Source organism: Schistocerca nitens, chromosome 4, assembly GCF_023898315.1.
Source record: "Schistocerca nitens isolate TAMUIC-IGC-003100 chromosome 4, iqSchNite1.1, whole genome shotgun sequence".
NCBI classification, from domain to species: domain Eukaryota; kingdom Metazoa; phylum Arthropoda; class Insecta; order Orthoptera; family Acrididae; genus Schistocerca; species Schistocerca nitens.
The window spans coordinates 980,719,057-980,739,456 of record NC_064617.1 but is presented as its reverse complement, the minus strand read 5'-3'; the positions used below and the strand labels follow the sequence as shown (position 1 = coordinate 980,739,456).

Genomic DNA, 20,400 nt, shown 5'->3' with positions numbered 1-20,400 from the left:
AGAAATTTGTGGCACAACTTGACTAGAAGAAGGGATCGGTTGGTAGGACATATTCTGAGGCATCAAGGGATCAGCAATTTAGTGTTGGATGGCAGTGTGGAGGGTAAAAATCGTAGAGGGAGACCAAGAGATGAATACACTAAACAGATTCAGAAGGATGTAGGCTGCAGTAAGTACTGGGAGATGAAGAAGCTTGCACAGGATAGAGTGGCATGGAGAGTTGCATCAAACCAGTCTCAGGACTGAAGACCACAACAAGAACAGGTATTTAGTCGAATTGACAGCCCTTAGACTTGTGCGATTTATCATATACCCAAAATTTATCGGATTCTATTAGCACCCATGTGGATGACCTCGCACTTTTCTTTGTTTAGTGCTTTTAGTGCCAATTGCCACTTTTCGCAAAATACAGAAATTCTCTCTAGATCATTTTGTAATTGGAATTGATCGGCTGATGATTTTACTAGACGGTAAATTACAGCGTCATTTGCAAACATTCTAAGGGGGCTGCTCAGATTATCACCTAGATCATTTATATAAATCAGGAACAGCAGAGGGCCTATGACACTACCTTGCGGAACGCCAGATATCACTTCTGTTCTGCTCGATGATAAACCGCCTATCACTACGAACTGTGATCTCACTGAGAGGAAATCACGAATCCAGTCACACAACTGAGACGATACTCCATATGCACGCAATTTGGTTAATAGTCGCTTGTGAGGAACGTTATCAAAAGCCTTCTGGAAATCTAGGAATATGGAATCGATCTGAGATCCCTTGTCGACAGCACTCATTACTTCATGGGAATAAAGAGCTAGCTGTGTTGCACAAGAACGATATTTTATGAATCCGTGTTGGTTATGTATCAATAAGTCATTTTCTTCAAGGTGATTCATAATGGCCGGCCACGGTGGTCGTGCGGTTCTAGGCGCTCCAGTCCGGAGCCGCGCTGCTGCTACGGTCGCAGGTTCGAATCCTGCCTCGGGCATGGATGTGTGTGATGTCCTTAGGTTAGTTAGGTTTAATTAGTTCTACGTTCTAGGGGACTGATGACCACAGCAGTTGAGTCCCATAGTGCTCCGAGCCATTTGAACCATTTGATTCATAATGTTCGAGTACAGTGTATGTTACAAAATGCTACTAAACATTGAGGTCAGTGATATGGCTCTGTAATTCAGTGGATTGCTCCTATTTCCTTTCCTGAATATTGGTGTGACCTGTGCTACTTTCCAGTCTTTAGGAACAGACCTTTCGTCAAGTGAGCGGTTGTATATGATTGTTAAGAAAGGCGCTATTGTGTCTGCATACTCTGAAAGGAACCTGATTGGTATACCATCTGGACCGGAAGACTTGCCTTTCTTAAGTGATTTGAGTTGTTTCGCAACATCTAATATATCTTCTTTTATGTCACGGATGCTAACAGGTTTTGTGGTTTCGAATTCTGGAATATTTACTTCGTCTTCTTTCGTGAAGGAATTACGGAAAACTGTGTTTAGTAACTCCGCTTTAGTGGCGCCATCATCGGTAACATTTCCATCACTATCGCGCAGTGACGGTATTGACTGTTTTTTGACACTGGTGTACTTTACATAAGACCAGAATGTCTTTGGGTTTTCTACGATATTTTGAGACCACATTTCATTGCGGAAAAACTATTAAAAACATCTCGCATTGATGTACACACTAAATTTCGAGCTTCCGTCATTTTGTTGAAACTTGCTATACACTTTGAACATTTTCTCCTGAATAATCCTACAGATTGATCTTGTGGAAAAGTAATATTGCCCTCTGTTGAACACTAAATGTCCTGCAGAATATTACTTGATTTTAGCTTTGATTATGGTACCACAGGTGGTGTGCATCAAATATGCTCCTAAATGACGTTTTTACAATTCACTTGTCATAGCAACCTGATTTGTAAATAGCATATACGAGGGCAGTTCAATAAGTAATGCAACACATTTTTTTTCTCGGCCAATTTTGGTTGAAAAAACCGGAAATTTCTTGTGGAATATTTTCAAACATTCCCGCTTTGTCTCGTATAGTTTCATTGACTTCCGACAGGTGGCAGCGCTGTACGGAGCTGTTAAAATGGCGTCTGTAACGGATGTGCGTTGCAAACAACGGGCAGTGATCGAGTTTCTTTTGGCGGAAAACCAGGGCATCTCAGATATTCATAGGCGCTTGCAGAATGTCTACGGTGATCTGGCAGTGGACAAAAGCACGGTGAGTCGTTGGGCAAAGCGTGTGTCATCATCGCCGCAAGGTCAAGCAAGACTGTCTGATCTCCCGGGTGCGGGCCGGCCGTGCACAGCTGTGACTCCTGCAATGGCGGAGCGTGCGAACACACTCGTTCGAGATGATCGGCGGATCACCATCAAACAACTCAGTGCTCAACTTGACATCTCTGTTGGTAGTGGTGTCACAATTGTTCACCAGTTGGGATATTCAAAGGTTTGTTCCCGCTGGGTCCCTCGTTGTCTAACCGAACACCATAAAGAGCAAAGGAGAACCATCTGTGCGGAATTGCTTGCTCGTCATGTGACTGAGGGTGACAAATTCTTGTCAAAGATTGTAACAGGCGATGAAACATGGGTTCATCACTTGGAACCTGAAACAAAACGGCAATCAATGGAGTGGCGCCACACCCACTCCCCTACCAAGAAAAAGTTTAAAGCCATATCCTCAGCCGGTAAAGTCATGGTTACAGTCTTCTGGGACGCTGAAGGGGTTATTCTGTTCGATGTCCTCCCCATGGTCAAACGATCAACTCTGAAGTGTATTGTGCTACTCTTCAGAAATTGAAGAAACGACTTCAGCGTGTTCGTAGGCACAAAAATCAGAACGAACTTCTCCTTCTTCATGACAACGCAAGACCTCACACAAGTCTTCGCACGCGAGAGGAGCTCACAAAACTTCAGTGGACTGTTCTTCCTCATGCACCCTACAGCCCCGATCTCGCACCGTCGGATTTCCATATGTTTGGCCCAATGAAGGACGCAATCCGTGGGACGCACTACGCGGATGATGAAGAAGTTATTGATGCAGTACGACGTTGGCTCCGACATCGACATCGACCAGTGGAATGGTACCGTGCAGGCATACAGGCCCTCATTTCAAGGTGGCGTAAGGCCGTAGCATTGAATGGAGATTACGTTGAAAAGTAGTGTTGTGTAGCTAAAAGATTGGGGAATAACCTGGTGTATTTCAATGCTGAATAAAACAACCCCTGTTTCAGAAAAAAATGTGTTGCATTACTTATTGAACTGCCCTCGTATTTGCGTCACAACGGAAAAAAGTTTTGATTCACAAGTCACTACCGTATTACGCCCTCCTCCAAATTTGTTCAGGTGGCTTTACAACACAACAATCTGCGTATGTGTACTAATACCACAACGTAGGTTAATTTTTGATACGTTCAGCATTCACGATATTGCTCATGATTCACTCTCCTTCTCCTTCTCTTCTCTCTTTCCGTTTCTCTCTGTCATCAAGCGAGAAGTTAAAGTGGATTCACCTTTATGTCGTCCATGATGCAACCAGGCGCCGTAACACTGTTTCAAAGCCGAGTTCCCACAGGAAGTGTCGTCATACCTTTCACAGTAGGACATTCGGCTCACACCCACTCACAAATGCTACATCCTGCAGTGATGTCGCAGAATGGCACGTTGAATTGCAGCATAATGAATTGAGATTGCCTGTAGCAGTGAATTCACGCACAGTTAAATTAATCATTTGGAGGCAATCGTGTGAATAAGACATACCAGCTTAACCATTTTCATAACTTCAGGTAGTAGGACCAACACATCTCGAACATTGCGTAGAATTGGTGAAATACGTACTTGCTCAGAATAGCAACTATTCTACATTAGTCACAGGTGCGATGATGAAGCTTATTTTACGGATGCTAGTTATTTTAGGAGGCATTTTAGTCAAACATTAAAATACACGACTTCGGGGGACGCTGGTTAGGGCGAGCAGGCTCTTTTGGGTGGCTAACGCATATTCCTGATTTACGCCCTTTACCCTTTCGCTTTGGGGTCATGTCAGGAGTGTGGCGTACATCATTCCGATTGCCACAACAGCAGACTTAATATTCCGGATCAACTATCCGTTTCATGACGTGAAACCGAAAACTTGCCATGTGTAACGCCGGAAATGCAAATGCATATCCTCCTATTTCCATCTATTGTACTATAATTTTTTTTCCTTGGTTTGCTACCTCAAGATATGACATTTCTGTCTCTTTATATATTGTAATTGTTTTACTGTTTGTATATATATATATATATATATATATATATATATATATATATATATATATATATATATATATATATATGCATTTATGTTGGTCTGTTTTGTGAATATTATTTGTATTTATACGCTGGGTCTGGCCTATGGAAAACTATGCTGTCGAACGAATACATCGATAGGTCGTGTGGAGAACCAAAGTGTTTAGGATCTTTGGTAGTGTTAACTCTGCCGCGTGGAGCGCGGGCAGAGCATGGGAGAGTCTGGCTGGAGTAGCGAGTGGAGCAGGTGTGTTGTGTGAAGCTTCCGCGAGTTGCCACGCTTTCGGGGTTTGGCAGCATGTAATTGCGCTCGACTTGCGATGATGGTTTCTGACATGGTGTCGCGGACGGGAAGCATTAGCTGGCGCACATCAAGAGCCCGTTTCGTCTGGTGACAGTGTCGAGAAGAAGGCGCGCCAACATCCAGCTTCTGCAACAGCGACGGCCGACAAAGAGTGACTGTCGCCACCTCCTCGATCGACGGCTTCAAACCTTCAATCAACCAACAAGGAAGACTGGAAGCACGTAAAGTTTTAGAACTGTATGGCAGACCTCAGCTTTTCAAACTTTTAAAATTGTTGCATCACAAAATTACAGCTACTTAGCATGAACCTTTGTTGCTCATTGTCCCAATTGCATTACCAAGCAGGGTCCCTTCCTTTTCCGGAATGAACCCGAGTGTCGTTCAAATTCAGACGCCAGCATTAAAATACAATCATTCCATTTCACTACTTTAATTTCAAAGTTCAGTTAAAGTATTCATAGCTGGCTACAATTCTTAGATTACAAAAGCACAAATTAAGAGTGCTAGTTTTGTTACCATATTTTAGCTTACCTGTGACTGCAGCTCAGCTTGGTACGTACTAAATTTTACCAATGTTAATTGTTCAGAATCATTTAATTCAAGTTCAAAGTTAAATCTCTTATTTCTAAATTGCGTAGATTCAAGTAGCTTTTGAAATGATTGTTGAGGTAGTGCAAGACTAACCGTATTTTACTGAATTTCGATGTGCTTGAGAAAGAAAGCTCACTATTAATTTCAGTCACTAAATTAACTTTCAATTTTCCGGTTTTATTAATTCTTTTGCTAAATTAAGTCAGAGTGTAGCGAAATTTATTACTTCTGACAAACTGTCAGTTTTCACACTACACGTGTCAACCTCCAGTTGCCACGCTTCTAGTGCTAATTATATGTGTAATAACCTTTCTTGTTCAGTTACTATAGTAATTGTCCATAGGACTGGCGACCGTAATTTTCCCCAAATATCTAATTACCGCTAGTTAATTGTTAACGTAACGGCCGCACATTTACTTCCTTTATTAACTTTACCCCTTTTCAAAATTAATTTCCACCAGTTTCATTTGTATTTTTCCTTTCATTTAGATGTAACCCTTTCCTCCCTCTTTACCGACAGATTAACTTCGGTGACGATTGCTATTCCCAAATTTCCATTAGGTACACGCGGTTTAATATTTTCACTGTCATTAAGGTCGATAAGTGAGGGGGAGGTTACACATGCTTGGCAGAGTGGAACTGTCATTGCTGTGAAGGTATCAGGTATGTAATGGCGCTCCAGGCAGACTGAATATCCGTTGCAAATTTATTCAAACAAGCGTGTACTAAAATGTAATACGTTCACAGTTGTTAATCATACCACCAGTGTAGTTTGGAGCCCACCTGGAATCTCTCTCCACCTTTTGACGTTGCCAGCGGTGTTCGTCAGAGCCGTCGCCCATCCCCTGTAAGGACGAGAGGTGGATCGTTCGCGAACGAAAGAGTCCAAAGGGGCTTTTCACTGAATTGAACGAAAAGACCGAGGCGCCTCCTGAGACTTAAGGTTCCTCTTAGTTTTCAAGTTTGGCTTCTTGTGGTGTACCCTAGTTTGGTTTCTTTGCACAAAAAATTAATTGTGCAAAATTTCGGATCAGTACGAAAAGTGGAAGTGGTGCCTCTCCATTTCAAAAATCGTGGAATGGCGTAAAATCGTATTTACTTTTTATCTCGAAAATATTGTTCAGAAGTAGCTTTATAACAAAATAATTTTTGTGATTTCAACTTAACTATTACTGTATTTGTGCATTAACTTCAGTAATACAACCTATAAAGCTACAATTTACTAACCGTGTCAGGCAAATACGATGTGAAAATCACATTTTATTTTAAGCATACTTATTCTTCGATAAAATTTCTTTGCTCTGGAACCTTGAGGGAATACTCAGATAAAACCTAAAATATATATACTGTAGCTTCTGTTCCTCGTTGTTTGTTGTAAATCATTTGTTACTGTTTTCCATGAGCTTGGCGCCTGTCTGAGCCGGATGATTTGCAACGTTTAGTTCAACAACTAGATGCAGGCCGTTAGTGACATCTTAATTTTCATGTCACCGTGAAGAATCTGTCTTAAGGAACTCATCATTCAACTTGAATCTGTTTAAACATGCCCTGTTATGTCACATAAGTCATAATGTTTGGGGTTTAATCGATACCTACTTGAATCCTTAAGTATTTACTTCTGTTGGTTCTGCTTAATGATTCAGTCTAGTGACAGTTTTCATTTTTAATTTAGAAGATTAAGGCGAGAGAACAGGAGACAGGAACCATAAACGATTTTTCAATTTCTCTAATGCCACAAGCCGCGTAACACTTTTTACGACCCTATACAGGGTGGTCAATTGATCGTGACCGGGCCAAATATCTCACGAAATAAGCGTCAAACGAAAAAACTACAAAGAACGAAACTTGTCTAGCTTGAAGGGGGAAACCAGATGGCGCTATGGTTGACCCGCTAGATAGCCCTTGCCATAGGTCAAACGGATATCAACTGCGTTTTTTTAAATAGGAACCCCCATTTTTTATTACATATTCGTTTAGTACGTAAAGAAATATGAATGTTTTAGTTGTACCATTTTTTCCGCTTTGTGATAGATGGCGCTGTAATAGTCACAAACGTATAAGTACGTGCTATCACGTAACATTCCGCCAGTGCGGACGGTATTTGCTTTGTGATACATTACCCGTGTTAAAATAGACCGTTTACCAATTGCGGAAAAGGTCGATATCGTGTTGATGTATGGCTATTGTGATCAAAATGCCCAACGGGCGTGTGCTATGTATGTTGCTCGGTATCCTGGACGACATCATCCAAGTGTCCGGACCGTTCGCCGGATAGTTACGTTATTTAAGGAAACAGGAAGTGTTCAGCCACATGTGAAAAGTCAACCACGACCTGCAGCAAATGATGATGCCCAAGTAGGTGTTTTAGCTGCTGTCGCAGCTAATCCGCACATCACTAGCAGACAATCGGGAATCTCAAAAACGTCGGTGTTGACAATGCTACATCAACATCGATTGCACCTGTACCATATTTCTACGCACCAGGAATTGCATGGCGACGACTTTCAACGTCGTGTACAGTTCTGCCACTGGGCACAAGAGAAGTTAAGGGACGATGACAGATTTTTTTGCACGCGTTCTATTTAGCGACGAAGCGCCATTCACCAACAGCGGTAACGTAAACAGGCATAATATGCACTATTGGCCAACGGAAAATCCACGATGGCTGCGACAAGTGGAACATCAGCGACCTTGGAGGGTTAATGTATGGTGCGGCATTATGGGAGGAAGGATAATTGGCCCCCATTTTATCGATGGCAATCTAAATGGTGCAATGTATGCTGATTTCCTACGTAATGTTCTACCGATGTTACTACAAGATGTTTCAGTGCATGACAGAATGGCGATGTACTTCCAACATGACGGATGTCCGGCACATAGCTCGCGTGCGGTTGAAGCGGTATTGAATAGCATATTTCATGACAGCTGGATTGGTCGTCGAAGCAGCATACCATGGCCCGCACGTTCACCGGATCTGACGTCCCCGGATTTCTTTCTGTGGGGAAAGTTGAAGGATGTTTGCTATCGTGATCCACCGACAACGCCTGTCAACATGCGTCAGCGCACTGTCAATGCATGTGCGAACGTTACGGAAGGCGAACTACTCGCTGTTGAGAGGAATGTCGTTACACGTACTGCCAAATGCATTGAGGTCGACGGACATCATTTTGAGCATTAATTTTATTAATGTGGTACTTAGAGGTAATCATGTTATGACAGCATGCGTTCTCAGAAATGATAAGTTGACAAAGGTACATGTATCACATTGGAACAACCGAAATAAAATGTTCAAACGTACCTACGTCCTGTATTTTAATTTAAGAAACCTGCCTGTTACCAACTGTTGGTCTAAAATTGTGAGCCGTATGTTTGTGCTATTACAGCGCCATCTATCACAAAGCGAAAAAAGTGGTCCAACTAAAACATTCATATTTCCTTACGTACTACACGAATATGTAATAAAAATGGGGGTTCCTATTTTTAAAAAACGCAGTTGATATCCATTTGAGCTATGGCAGCGCCATCTAGCGGGCCAACCATAGCGCCATCTGGTTTCCCCCTTCAAGCTAGACACAACGTAGTGTGTAGTTTTTGTAGTTTTTCTTTTGACGCTTATTTCGTGAGGTATTTGACCCGGTCACGATCAATGGACCACCCTGTATATTTGAAACAATCCTGAAATCCAAATATGGATCTCTGGCTTCTGTAGCGGCACATTATTATGTTTCGACGCACGTACCGGCAAGGAAAATACGAATAGAACAAAATGCAGTTTGTTCTCGTGGTCGTAATACAATTTGATAAGGCAACATAAACGTTTTCGATACATATACGTTTTCACCATCCACCTTGCATAATGGATCCCCTTGGAGTACGAAAAGATAGTCCATGAGATGGTTCTTGTTCGAGATAGTTCGCAGTTTTTTAAAAAAATATCGCAATCTATCAATATAATCATTTCATGCGTGTTATACCTGCAAAGTATGTATGAGAGATATTTTTCCAAAATGTTTCTAATTAAAACACACACATCTCTAAAAGTGGTCATATTTTATGGTGTTGTGAAAGAAAGTAATGATGGAACTAAAAAGCCACTCAGCGCGAGTTTCATGGATAGTTCCTGCTCTTTTCCGTAGTAAGTTAAACGATCGAAATATGAGTAAAATTATGAGCATGAACTAGTGAACTTTAATTGCCTCTTATTTTGAAATACATTTGTGTAACATTTCTATTTTAAGTACATTAATACGTATTTAGTAAATTGTTGAATTTCGTATTCGTTTCACTCTCGTCTGTTAATGGCTGCCTGCGACCGCTCAGAAGTTCTTTTTCTCTAAGAAATGATGGCTGATGGCATATCGTGGCGCCCCTTTCAGCTTGTGACTGATCAAAAAGTTATTACCTTTTTCGACTGCAGAGATCTTCAAAGTCATGATCTATGCTATGTCCCGATGGTTTTCGGAAAAAAAGAGCGTTGTTGCATTTCGCTTGAGGAGTTTCGACGATCTCCGAGCATATTTATGTAGTTGGCCCCGTTTCTTATACAATGCTTCTAATTTCAGTACGCAATTTCTTTGCTCTTGTGTCGGAAGTCGTGATTTTGTAAACCCTCACTTCACACGCAGATAGTATGACACTTTGATGTGTACCTAATTTACACACCCACACATTGTTAAAGAAAACTATTATTGTTGAATTGATAGATGACGTTTAACTTTCAGCTGTTTCACGCTAGTAAAGCAGACGCGACTATATAGTGCCTATTATTTTCTATAAACTAACGGAAAACGAAGACACTGGTACTTGCTACGATCACGAGCTTACCTCGAAAGTGAATGACGGCTGCGATGGTCAGTGCTGGGTCGTAAGCAAGTTCCATAATCCGTAATTTCCGTTCAGCCTGCTCTGGCCTCCCCTTTACTGTCTTTCGTTCACTAGCCCGTCGTGTCAGCCGATAAACTTGATACTTTCTAAAGATGCACTCTGCTAAGCAAATCGAAGTAAACAACCTGTCTATGTAATCTGTCGTGCAGAAGTAATAGTTGTAGGTATTCGATATTTTTTATGGAAATTTATCTAAAATCCATGTAGCGTGCATAATTAGATAAAAAAGAGCGGTGAACGAATTAAAATGAACGTCTTCAACTTTTGTAGTCCTGTCTTCCTCAGTTACGTGTAATATTACGGTATATTGATAATCTTTACTTATGGACCGTCTGACAGCAACTGAATAAAACACATTTTTAGTGCCATACGCGTTTCGCCTTTATTTTCTGTAAGGCATCATCAGTGGCCTGGAATATGTACATATGTTTGCTATTTAATTTACATTTTGGTCACTGTACCTATAGGTTATAAACAGTTCTGGTGGTTGGTATTGGTTGGTATTTTCTATTAAGTAGTAATATTTTGAACTGTACTTACAGGTTGCGTGGACGATTGCCTACATATTACGCTCCTGCTGCATTCTTGGTGTTGTTCTGCTTCTTATGAATGCCAATTCGCGGTTTTTCCCCACATTCCACAGCACTATCAACTGAACACTTCTTTCGATGCAAAAAAAAAAAAGAGTTATATGACAATTTCCCGCGCAGTACAACATCTGACCACTTTCACTTGCAAAGGTCCCACAAAACGATATGTACTACTCGACCAGTCCTCCAATTCAAGACGCACAATGGGGCTGCTTTCGTCTTCTGTCTGACGGCATGTCGCAGGTATACGTGGCCTCTCCGACTCCTTCACAGTGATATCTGAAAGTCTGACGCTGTCGACACTCCTTATAATCCCTACCAGGTTTGATACCAACGTTAAACAAGAGCAACACTAACGCATTCAGGTGGCTGTTCTATGTTTCACAGAGCACTGCAGCTCTAATCATTTATGTACAAGGTGTACAACTTTGCTTCCGCCGTTTGCCGATATGTGGCGACAGTGGTAAGTAGCGGTCGAAAGAAAAGGATCGCAATTAGCTTGGACCTCGGTCAACATAACCTCATTCAGACATTAGTTGATTTGTGTCTGCATCATAAAGTTGTTCTTGATTGAAATTGTCAGTTTACGAGCCTAATTCTCGTCATTTGCGAGAGGTGTTACTGTTTTGTTTCAGTATGAAGAAAACAGCGGCTGAGTCTCGTCGAACGCTCTCAAGTACGTATGGTGGTTGCTGTTGTGGTCTTCAGTCCTGAGACTGGTTTGATGCAGCTCTCCATGCTACTCTATCCTGTGCGAGCTTCTCCATCTCCCAGTACCTACTGCAACCTACATCCTTCTGAATCTGCTTAGTGTAGCACCACATTTCGAAAGCTTCTATTCTCTTCTTGTCCAAACTATTTATCGTCCATGTTTCACTTCCATACATGGCTACACTCCATACAAATACTTTCAGAAACGACTTCCTGACACTTAAATCTATACTCGATGTTAACAAATTTCTCTTCTTCAGAAACGCTTTCCTTGCCATTGCCAGTCTACATTTTATATCCTCTCTACTTCGACCATCATCAGTTATTTTGCTCCCCAAATAGCAAAACTCCTTAACTCCTTTACTACTTTAAGTGTCTCATTTCCTAATCTAATTCCCTCAGCATCACCCGACTTCATTCGACTACATTCCATTATCCTCGTTTTGCTTTTGTTGATGTTCGTCTTATGTCCTCCTTTCAAGACGCTATCCATTCCGTTCAACTGCTCTTCCAAGTCCTTTGCTGTCTCTGACAGAATTACAATGTCATCGGCGAACCTCAAAGTTTTTATTTCTTCTCCATGGATTTTAATACCTACTCCGAATTTTTCTTTTGTTTCCTTTACTGCTTGCTCAATATACAGATTGAATAACATCGGGGAGAGGCTACAACCCTGTCTCACTCCCTTCCCAACAACTGTTTCCCTTTCATGTCCCTCGACTCTTATAACTGCCATCTGGTTTCTGTACAAATTGTAAATAGCCTTTCGCTCCCTGTATTTTACCCCTGCCACCTTCAGAATTTGAAAGAGAGTATTCCAGACAACATTGTCAAAAGCTTTCTCTAAGTCTACAAATGCTAGAAACGTAGGTTTGCCTTTCCTTAATCTTTCTTCTAAGATAAGTCGTAAGGTCAGTATTCACTGACGTGTTCCAGTATTTCTACGGAATCCGAACTGATCTTCCCCGAAGTCGGCTTCTACTAGTTTTTCCATTCGTCTGTAAAGAATTCGCGTTAGTATTTTGCAGCTGTGGCTTATTAAACTGACTGTTCTGTAATTTTCACATCTGTCAACACCTGCTTACTTTGGGATTGGAATTATTGTATTCTTCTTGAGGTCTGAGGGTATTTCGCCTGTCTCATACATCTTGCTCACCAGATGGTAGAGTTTTGTCAGGACTGGCTCTCCCAAGGCCGTCAGTAGTTCCAATGGAATGTTGTCTACTCCGGGAGCCTTGTTTCGACTCAGGTCTTTCAGTGCTCTGTCAAACTCTTCACGCAGTATCGTATCTCCCATTTCATCTTCATCTACATCCTCTTCCATTTCCATAATATTGTCCTCAAGTACATCGCCCTTATATAGACCCTCTATATACTCCTTCCACCTTTCTGCTTTCCCTTCTTTGCTTAGAACTGGGTTTCCATCTGAGCTCTTGATGTTCATACAAGTGGTTCTCTTATCTCCAAAGGTCTCTTTAATTTTCCTGTAGGCAGTATTTATCTTACCCCTAGTGAGATAAGACTCTACATCCTTACATTTGTCCTCTAGCCATCCCTGCTTAGCCATTTTGCACTTCCCGTCGATCTCATTTTTGAGACGTTTGTATTCCTTTTTGCCTGCTTCATTTACTGAATTTTTATAATTTCTCCTTTCATCAATTAAATTCAATATTTCTTCTGTTACCCAAGGATTTCTACTAGCACTCGTCTTTTTACCTACTTGATCCTCTGCTGCCTTCAGTATTTCATTCCTCAAAGCTACCCATTCTTCTTCTACTGTATTTCTTTCCCCCATTCCTGTCAATTGTTCCCTTATGCTCTCCCTGAAACTCTGTACAACCTCTGGTTCTTTCAGTTTATCCAGGTCCCATCTCCTTAAGTTCCCACCTTTTTGCAGTTTCTTCAGTTTTAATCTACAGGTCATAACCAATAGATTGTGGTCAGAGTCCACATCTGCCCCTGGAAATGTCTTACAATTTAAAACCTGGTTCCTAAATCTCTGTATTACCATTATATAATGTGATACCTTTTAGTATCTCCAGGGTTCTTCCATGTATACAACCTTCTTTTATGATTCTTAAACCAAGTGTTAGCTATGATTAAGTTATGCTCTGTGCAAAATTCTACCAGACGGCTTCCTCTTTCATTTCTCTCCCCCAATCCATATTTACCCACTACGTTTCCTTCTCTCCCTTTTCCTACTCTCGACTTCCAGTCACCCATGACTATTAAATTTTCGTCTCCCTTCACTACCTGAATAATTTCTTTTATCTCGTCATACATTTCATCAATTTCTTCATCATCTGCAGAGCTAGTTGGCATATAAACTTGTTCTACTGTAGTAGGTGTGGGCTTCGTATCTATCTTGGCCACAATAATGCGTTCACTATGCTGTTTGTAGTAGCTTACCCGCATTCGTATTTTCCTATTCATTATTAAACCTACTCCTGCATTACCCCTATTTGATTTTGTGTTTATAACCCTGTAGTCACCTGACCAGAAGTCAGGTAAGGACGCTATTAGTGAAAGAACGTGTCGTGAGTGGTTTCAACGCTTGAAGAACGGTGATTTTAACATCGTAAACTGGCATAGTGGTGGAAGAGAGAATGTTTTGGAAGATGCAGAATTGGAGACATTACTGAGTGAAGACTCGCGTCAAACTCAAGAAGAATTGGCACGATTAGTGGGAGTGACACAGCGAGGCATTTCAAAACGTCTCAAGGCTATGGGCATGAACTTTAGTCACGTGTGAGCTGAAATCAAGAGACGTTCAACGGCGTTTACGTGTTTGTGAAAAGTTGCAGGCAATAACGGAAGGGATTTCTGCATCGCATTGTGACCGGAGACGAAAAATGGCTTAATTACGATAACCCTAAACGAAACAGTCATAGGGATATACCGACCATGCTTCCACGTCGTCGGCCAAACCGAATATTCGCGACTCCAAGATCACGCTCTGCATTTGGTGGGACCAGCTCGGCGTGGTGTACTATGAGGTGTTAAAACCAAGTCAAACAATCACAGGTGCTCGTTATCCAACGCAATTAATGCGTCTGAGCAGAGCATTTAAAGACGAACGGCCGCAGTACAGCGAGAGGCACGATAAAGTGATTTTGCAGCACGACAACGCTCGACCCCACGTTTCAAAAGAGGTCAAAACGTACTTGGAAACGTAAAATGAGAAGTCCTAACCCACCCGCCGTATTCTCCAGACATTACTCCCTGTGACTATCACCTGATTAGATCAATGACGCATGGCCTGGCTGACCAACACTTCCGATCTCATGAAGAAGTCACTGATTGGATCGATTCGTGGATCGCTTCAAAAGATGAACAAGTTTTTCGAAGCGGGATTCGTACACTGCCCGAAACATGGGAGAAGGTAGTGGTCAGCGATGGAAACAACTTTTAATGATACATGTGTAACCAGTCTGTTTCATTAAAGCCCCAAATGTTGGGGAAAAAACGGCGGAAGCAAAGTTGTACACCTTGTATACTGTCTGCTTCACGTCAGGCAGTATAGTCAGAAAACATCCCTGAATAACCTCCGAAATTTTGTCAGCGGAATTTTGGTTCAGCATGTGTATCGTTAACTAGATTACAGTGTTATCCCAACACACACATGTCCATTTTTTGTCGAGTCCTCGAAACAATCTGCCAGAATATTTTTTCCAAATACAAACTGGTGACAATACCCAAACTCGAAGCTTCACCCAATTTGGTCAAGAAATGAAACGAAGAGCAATTTAAATTTACAAAATTTATTTTAATAATGTTGTGAGTAATACAGCTGTACACCGGGGCACCGTGGTCACCGCAGAAGAGGTAGCTAAGAGGCTCACATGACATCCAAAACCAAGTGTTGAGAAGAGGACGGTAGCGACGCGGAGGGGGCCGAGCCACTGGTAGGCGGGGCGGGTCGTAACGTGGCGTGACGTGATTGGCGCTGCCCGCAGCGCCTCCAACACCTCCTACTCTCCGGTCATCACCTCCATGAACTCTGCAACAAAGCACAAAAAACATGAGCAGTAGTTCCGCGCTCACCACTACAATCCGTTCATCGTGCGAATAAACCTGATGTAAACATTGCACTGTGTATTCTTGCGCCATTGCTGGAACCTCATATGGATTTCCGTATCCCTGGCGACTGCAGCCAAGCTATCCTCGAGTGCTGTCAAGTAAGATAATAATGGTAAATTTTGTGCTGTGCGTTACGCGCACATCGACTTACGGGACAACTGTTTTACCGGCGGATTTAACTTGGACAGCACTGGCCGATCAGCCAGTACAGCTCACGGGGGTGAAAGCTATATGGGAGAAGAGGCAACAAGCCAGGTAGTTCCTTCCAGACCACTAGAGGCGCTATGGGTCAAACGAAGCTGCAATTGACCAATGACAAGTGTCGAATGGCGGTTATTGATATTATATCGTCTTGCTCTGTACTGAAGTCCACGGTTACAGTCGTCTTGGTATATGTTTCATATTTACATACTACTCATCTTCATTATAAACAGGTTTATTACTTTAAATTTCATAAAGTTCACTGTGGAACTGAAGAGATTTCCTGCAGAAAAAATGTCCGCAATTAATCCTAAGGTAAGACATCTAATTTTCAGTAAATAATCTCGTAGCCTATAAATGAAATGTATTCTCTTCTGTCGTGAATGGAGCTGTGTGATTTCTGTTGGCTTACTTAAATAACTTTGATATGTCAGTAGCAGTTTTATTTGATGAAGAATTTTATGTTTTTCAGAATATTCAGCACAACAAATTGACGTAGAAATACTCCTGTAAATTCCCTGGCTGTTCACCTGGACATTACGTCGGTTCAACGGAGAAAGTTAGGAACAAGCATTTCAACAGGTTTCCAAAACTATTTCAAGAATTGCTTCTGAAGCGGAAAAGTCTTTGTAAACTGTGACCTGATGTGAATTGTGCTACTTATTTTGTTTGTTAAGATCATTTTTTCGAGGAAGATTTTATGAATAAAACTAGGCATAGGCTAAACAGGGGTGAGTTTCCAAAACATGTGGCAGATGTTCCATGTGAAATTGTTAAAATCAGTAGTGAATCAGGTGAAACTGTTGCTCATAGTGAAATTTTTATTGTGTGCTTAACAAATAAAAAGTAAGTCTTGTTTTCATTTCAGTTTTTATCCACCTTTCCTATTTTTGGTACTTAATATTGATGTCTTCTTTTTTGTGTTGAAGCGTTTACAGTTATATGATGTAGGAACTTTTTTAAGAAATTACAGTCCTGAAACATAGTTGTAACAAGTTTTAGAGTTCGTCATTCATTAACACTGTGACAAAGATTTCTTAATTGAACCTCTTTAACTGCCGATTATTCTCTTCATAATAGTTTTTTTCTTCCATTGACCCCACAGCTTATAAGATGTCAAAGTATGACATTATTCAGGAATATTTGTGGTCCAATTTATATGCAACAATTTTATTTAGCTTCAGCTATTTAAACTACAAGTTTGTTTCGACTTACTGTCAGTTTCAAGTCTTGCGTCTAGTTTTTATGACGCACAAAACATCCTGGAGCTCTTATATGTTGATAGAAATCGATACAAGTGTGTCAGTTTGCAAGTCTATTCTTGACGTTTGCGCCTGACAGTCGCTGCTTCTATGGTCTTTTCTTGAGCAGCAACTGTCAGGCGCAAACATCAAGAATAGACTTGCAAACTGACACACTTATATTGATTTCTATCAACATATAAGAGCTCCAGGATGTTTTGTGCGTCATAAAAACTGGACGCAAGACTTGAAACTGACAGTAAGTCGAAACAAACTTGTAGCTTAAATAGCTGAAGCTAAATAAAATTGTTGCAGCTAAATTGGACTACAAATATTCGTGAATAATAGGTTATCACTGCCGTATTGCAGTGTGCTATAGCTGTGTTTAAATTATTTTATTATGATGCTAGCCAAAATAATTACATAGCACGCCCAGAAAACTGAGATAAGAAAATTAAAAAAAAAAAAAAAGAACAGCGTACATAAGCTAGGAGGGATGCAACCCGCAATGTTTATCCTTTTTTAGTTCATCTCCATACCACCAGAGGCGCTGCTATCGGTCAGTGTTGCCCTCTTTTAACACGGGAGTTGCGCTTCCGTTTTGTTGTTGTTCTGTGGTACAGCTAGCCTGCAGTGACGTGGCCAGCTGCAGCTCACAAGTAAAAAGAAATGAGCAGAGTAGCAATACAAAAATGAAATAATACATTACAAATCTCCCACAATATGCTCCTTAGACGAAAACCACAACACGTTATCGTTTTTAGCTAACGTACTATTGTAATTAAAAACAAGACTGATTCCTTACTTGATTATTGTTTTTCATTTTTCTGCGATATTTATCTACCTCTGTGGTATAAAATGATGGACGTAATCCAAGTAAAGAGGATTTGGTTTTTCATTTTTGCCTTAAAAATGAAATTGTTAAGTTTCCTTAATTTAAACAACCTTATGAAAAGTCTTTCATGAAAATTGATAATTAAGAATTTTTATTTGAAATGGAAACAGGAATTTCGCGTCCAATTTGTAATTAGAAACAAGAAGAATTTATAAAAAACTGATGACTTTTATAATTACGAGATGTAGGTATTTCAAATTGAAGAAGGAAGAAAGTTGATGTTGGAGGGATTTGAACCAACAAATGAAAACGGTACTTTGTACGCATACCAGTACGCTACCGACTGCGCTACACGTCAATCCCGGTTTTATAAAAACTGCGTTAGTTACATAGTGTATAACGCTGAGGAAAACTTCAAAGCCGATTATCTCCGTATATTTATGAAAAACATTAAGAATAGCATATGTCTCGGCTCTTTTTAACCGTGTTCCACGCATGTATTTCCCTACGGAACAGAAAGCAGCCACAGCCATTTTCATACTGCGCATTAACAGTACGACAATCAGCACAACGCTGTAGACGATTTTTGAAATAAAAACTACGTAGCTAAAACTTAATTAAGAAAAATGTTGATTGCTGTTAATTTGAATATCTTAAAGTTTGATTTAACGTAATTTAGTAATAAGATATCTAATACATACGTAGGACCTACTTCCAAGAGCGTAACAACACCAGTGTACGTGTGCCAAGGCTTCAGACCAATAATCGAGTTTGTGTTTGTTTACGCCAGATTTATTCTTATGCTGAACGGATTACAGTATTCCTCGACAAAGACAGCTGTAGACCCGACTGTAGCAAGAATCAACTTGGTCAAGGGACTGTTTACAGCCACGCGTCAGTTCAAAATAGTGCGCGTTGTCCTCTTGCACAGGAAACCCATCACGGAAAATGCTTTTACTCGTACCCAAGACGACTTCGTGTCAACATCGTTAAATTTATTGGTGATGAGACGCAGCAAGGGGAAACAGTGCTAAGGGAAAATGGGACAGAATACACTGAGGTGAGAAAAATCATGGGACAGCGATATGCACAAAATGGTTCAAATGGCTCTGAGCACTATGGGACTCAACATCTTAGGTCATAAGTCCCCTAGAACTTAGAACTACTTAAACCTAACTAACCTAAGGACATCACACACACCCATGCCCGAGGCAGGATTCGAACCTGCGACCGTAGCAGTCCCGCGGTTCCGGACTGCAGCGCCAGAACCGCTAGACCACCGCGGCCGGCTAGCGATATGCACATATACATATAGCGATAGTATCGCGTACACAAGGTATAAAAGAGCAGTGCACTGGCGAAGCTCTCATTTGTACTCAGGTGATTCGTGTGAAACCGTTTCCGACGCGATTATGACCGCACACAGGAATTAACAGAATTTGAACGCGAAATGGTAGTTGGAGCTAAGCGCATGGTGAAATACGTCAATAGAAAATCGAACAGGCCATTAAAAATATTTATAAGCTAAGATATATGTAAATAACAATTATAGTGTGTAAGAAAAATGTTTTGCAAAATTTATTTAAGTTCTTTGCATATCGATGGTGACAGTGAAGTATCCGTGCCAAGCTCTTTGTTACGGGAGAGCCCGCGCATTGATACATAGGGAGCAGGGAGAGAAGCGCGCAGCATTGTCGATAGAACAACACTCTTGAGTAGATTAGATTAGATTAGATTAATACAAGTTCCATGGATCATGAATACGATATTTCGTAATGATGTGGAACGAGTCGAATTTTCCAATACATGACATAATTAGGTTAATTTAACAACATACTTAAGTTAATATAACAACTTTATTTTTTTGTGTTTTTTGTTTTTCTTTATTTTTTATTTTTATTTTTTTTTTATTTTTTTTTTTTAAATATATTTTTTTCTTAATTTATATCTAAAAATTCCTCTATGGAGTAGAAGGAGTTGTCATTCAGAAATTCTTTTAATTTCTTCTTAAATACTTGTTGGTTATCTGTCAGACTTTTGATATTATTTGGTAAGTGACCAAAGACTTTAGTGCCAGTATAATTCACCCCTTTCTGTGCCAAAGTTAGATTTAATCTTGAATAGTGAATATCATCCTTTCTCCTAGTATTGTAGTTATGCACACTGCTATTACTTCTGAATTGGGTTTGGTTGTTAATAACAAATTTCATAAGAGAGTATATATACTGAGAAGCTACTGTGAATATCCCTAGATCCTTAAATAAATGTCTGCAGGATGATCTTGGGTGGACTCCAGCTATTATTCTGATTACACGCTTTTGTGCAATAAATACTTTATTCCTCAGTGATGAATTACCCCAAAATATGATGCCATATGAAAGCAATGAGTGAAAATAGGCGTAGTAAGCTAATTTACTAAGATGTTTATCACCAAAATTTGCAATGACCCTTATTGCATAAGTAGCTGAACTCAAACGTTTCAGCAGATCATCAATGTGTTTCTTCCAATTTAATCTCTCATCAATGGACACACCTGAAAATTTGGAATATTCTACCTTAGCTATATGCTTCTGATCAAGTTCTATATTTATTAATGGCGTCATACCATTCACTGTACGGAACTGTATGCACTGTGTCTTATCAAAATTCAGCGAGAGTCCGTTTA

The 20,400-nt window shown here is 40.5% G+C and overlaps 1 protein-coding gene across 1 annotated transcript in view; it reads right to left on the bottom strand.

The window, feature by feature from the left end:
* Positions 1-15,123: 15,123 nt before the first annotated feature.
* The window catches only part of LOC126253691 (troponin C, isoallergen Bla g 6.0101-like), a 54,789-nt gene continuing 49,512 nt past the window's right edge, over positions 15,124-20,400 (bottom strand). The window contains exon 6 of the mRNA XM_049955218.1: positions 15,124-15,378. Within this exon, the coding sequence (XP_049811175.1) occupies positions 15,350-15,378 (29 nt within the window). The 3' untranslated portion in view covers positions 15,124-15,349. The remainder of the gene's footprint in view (positions 15,379-20,400) is intronic.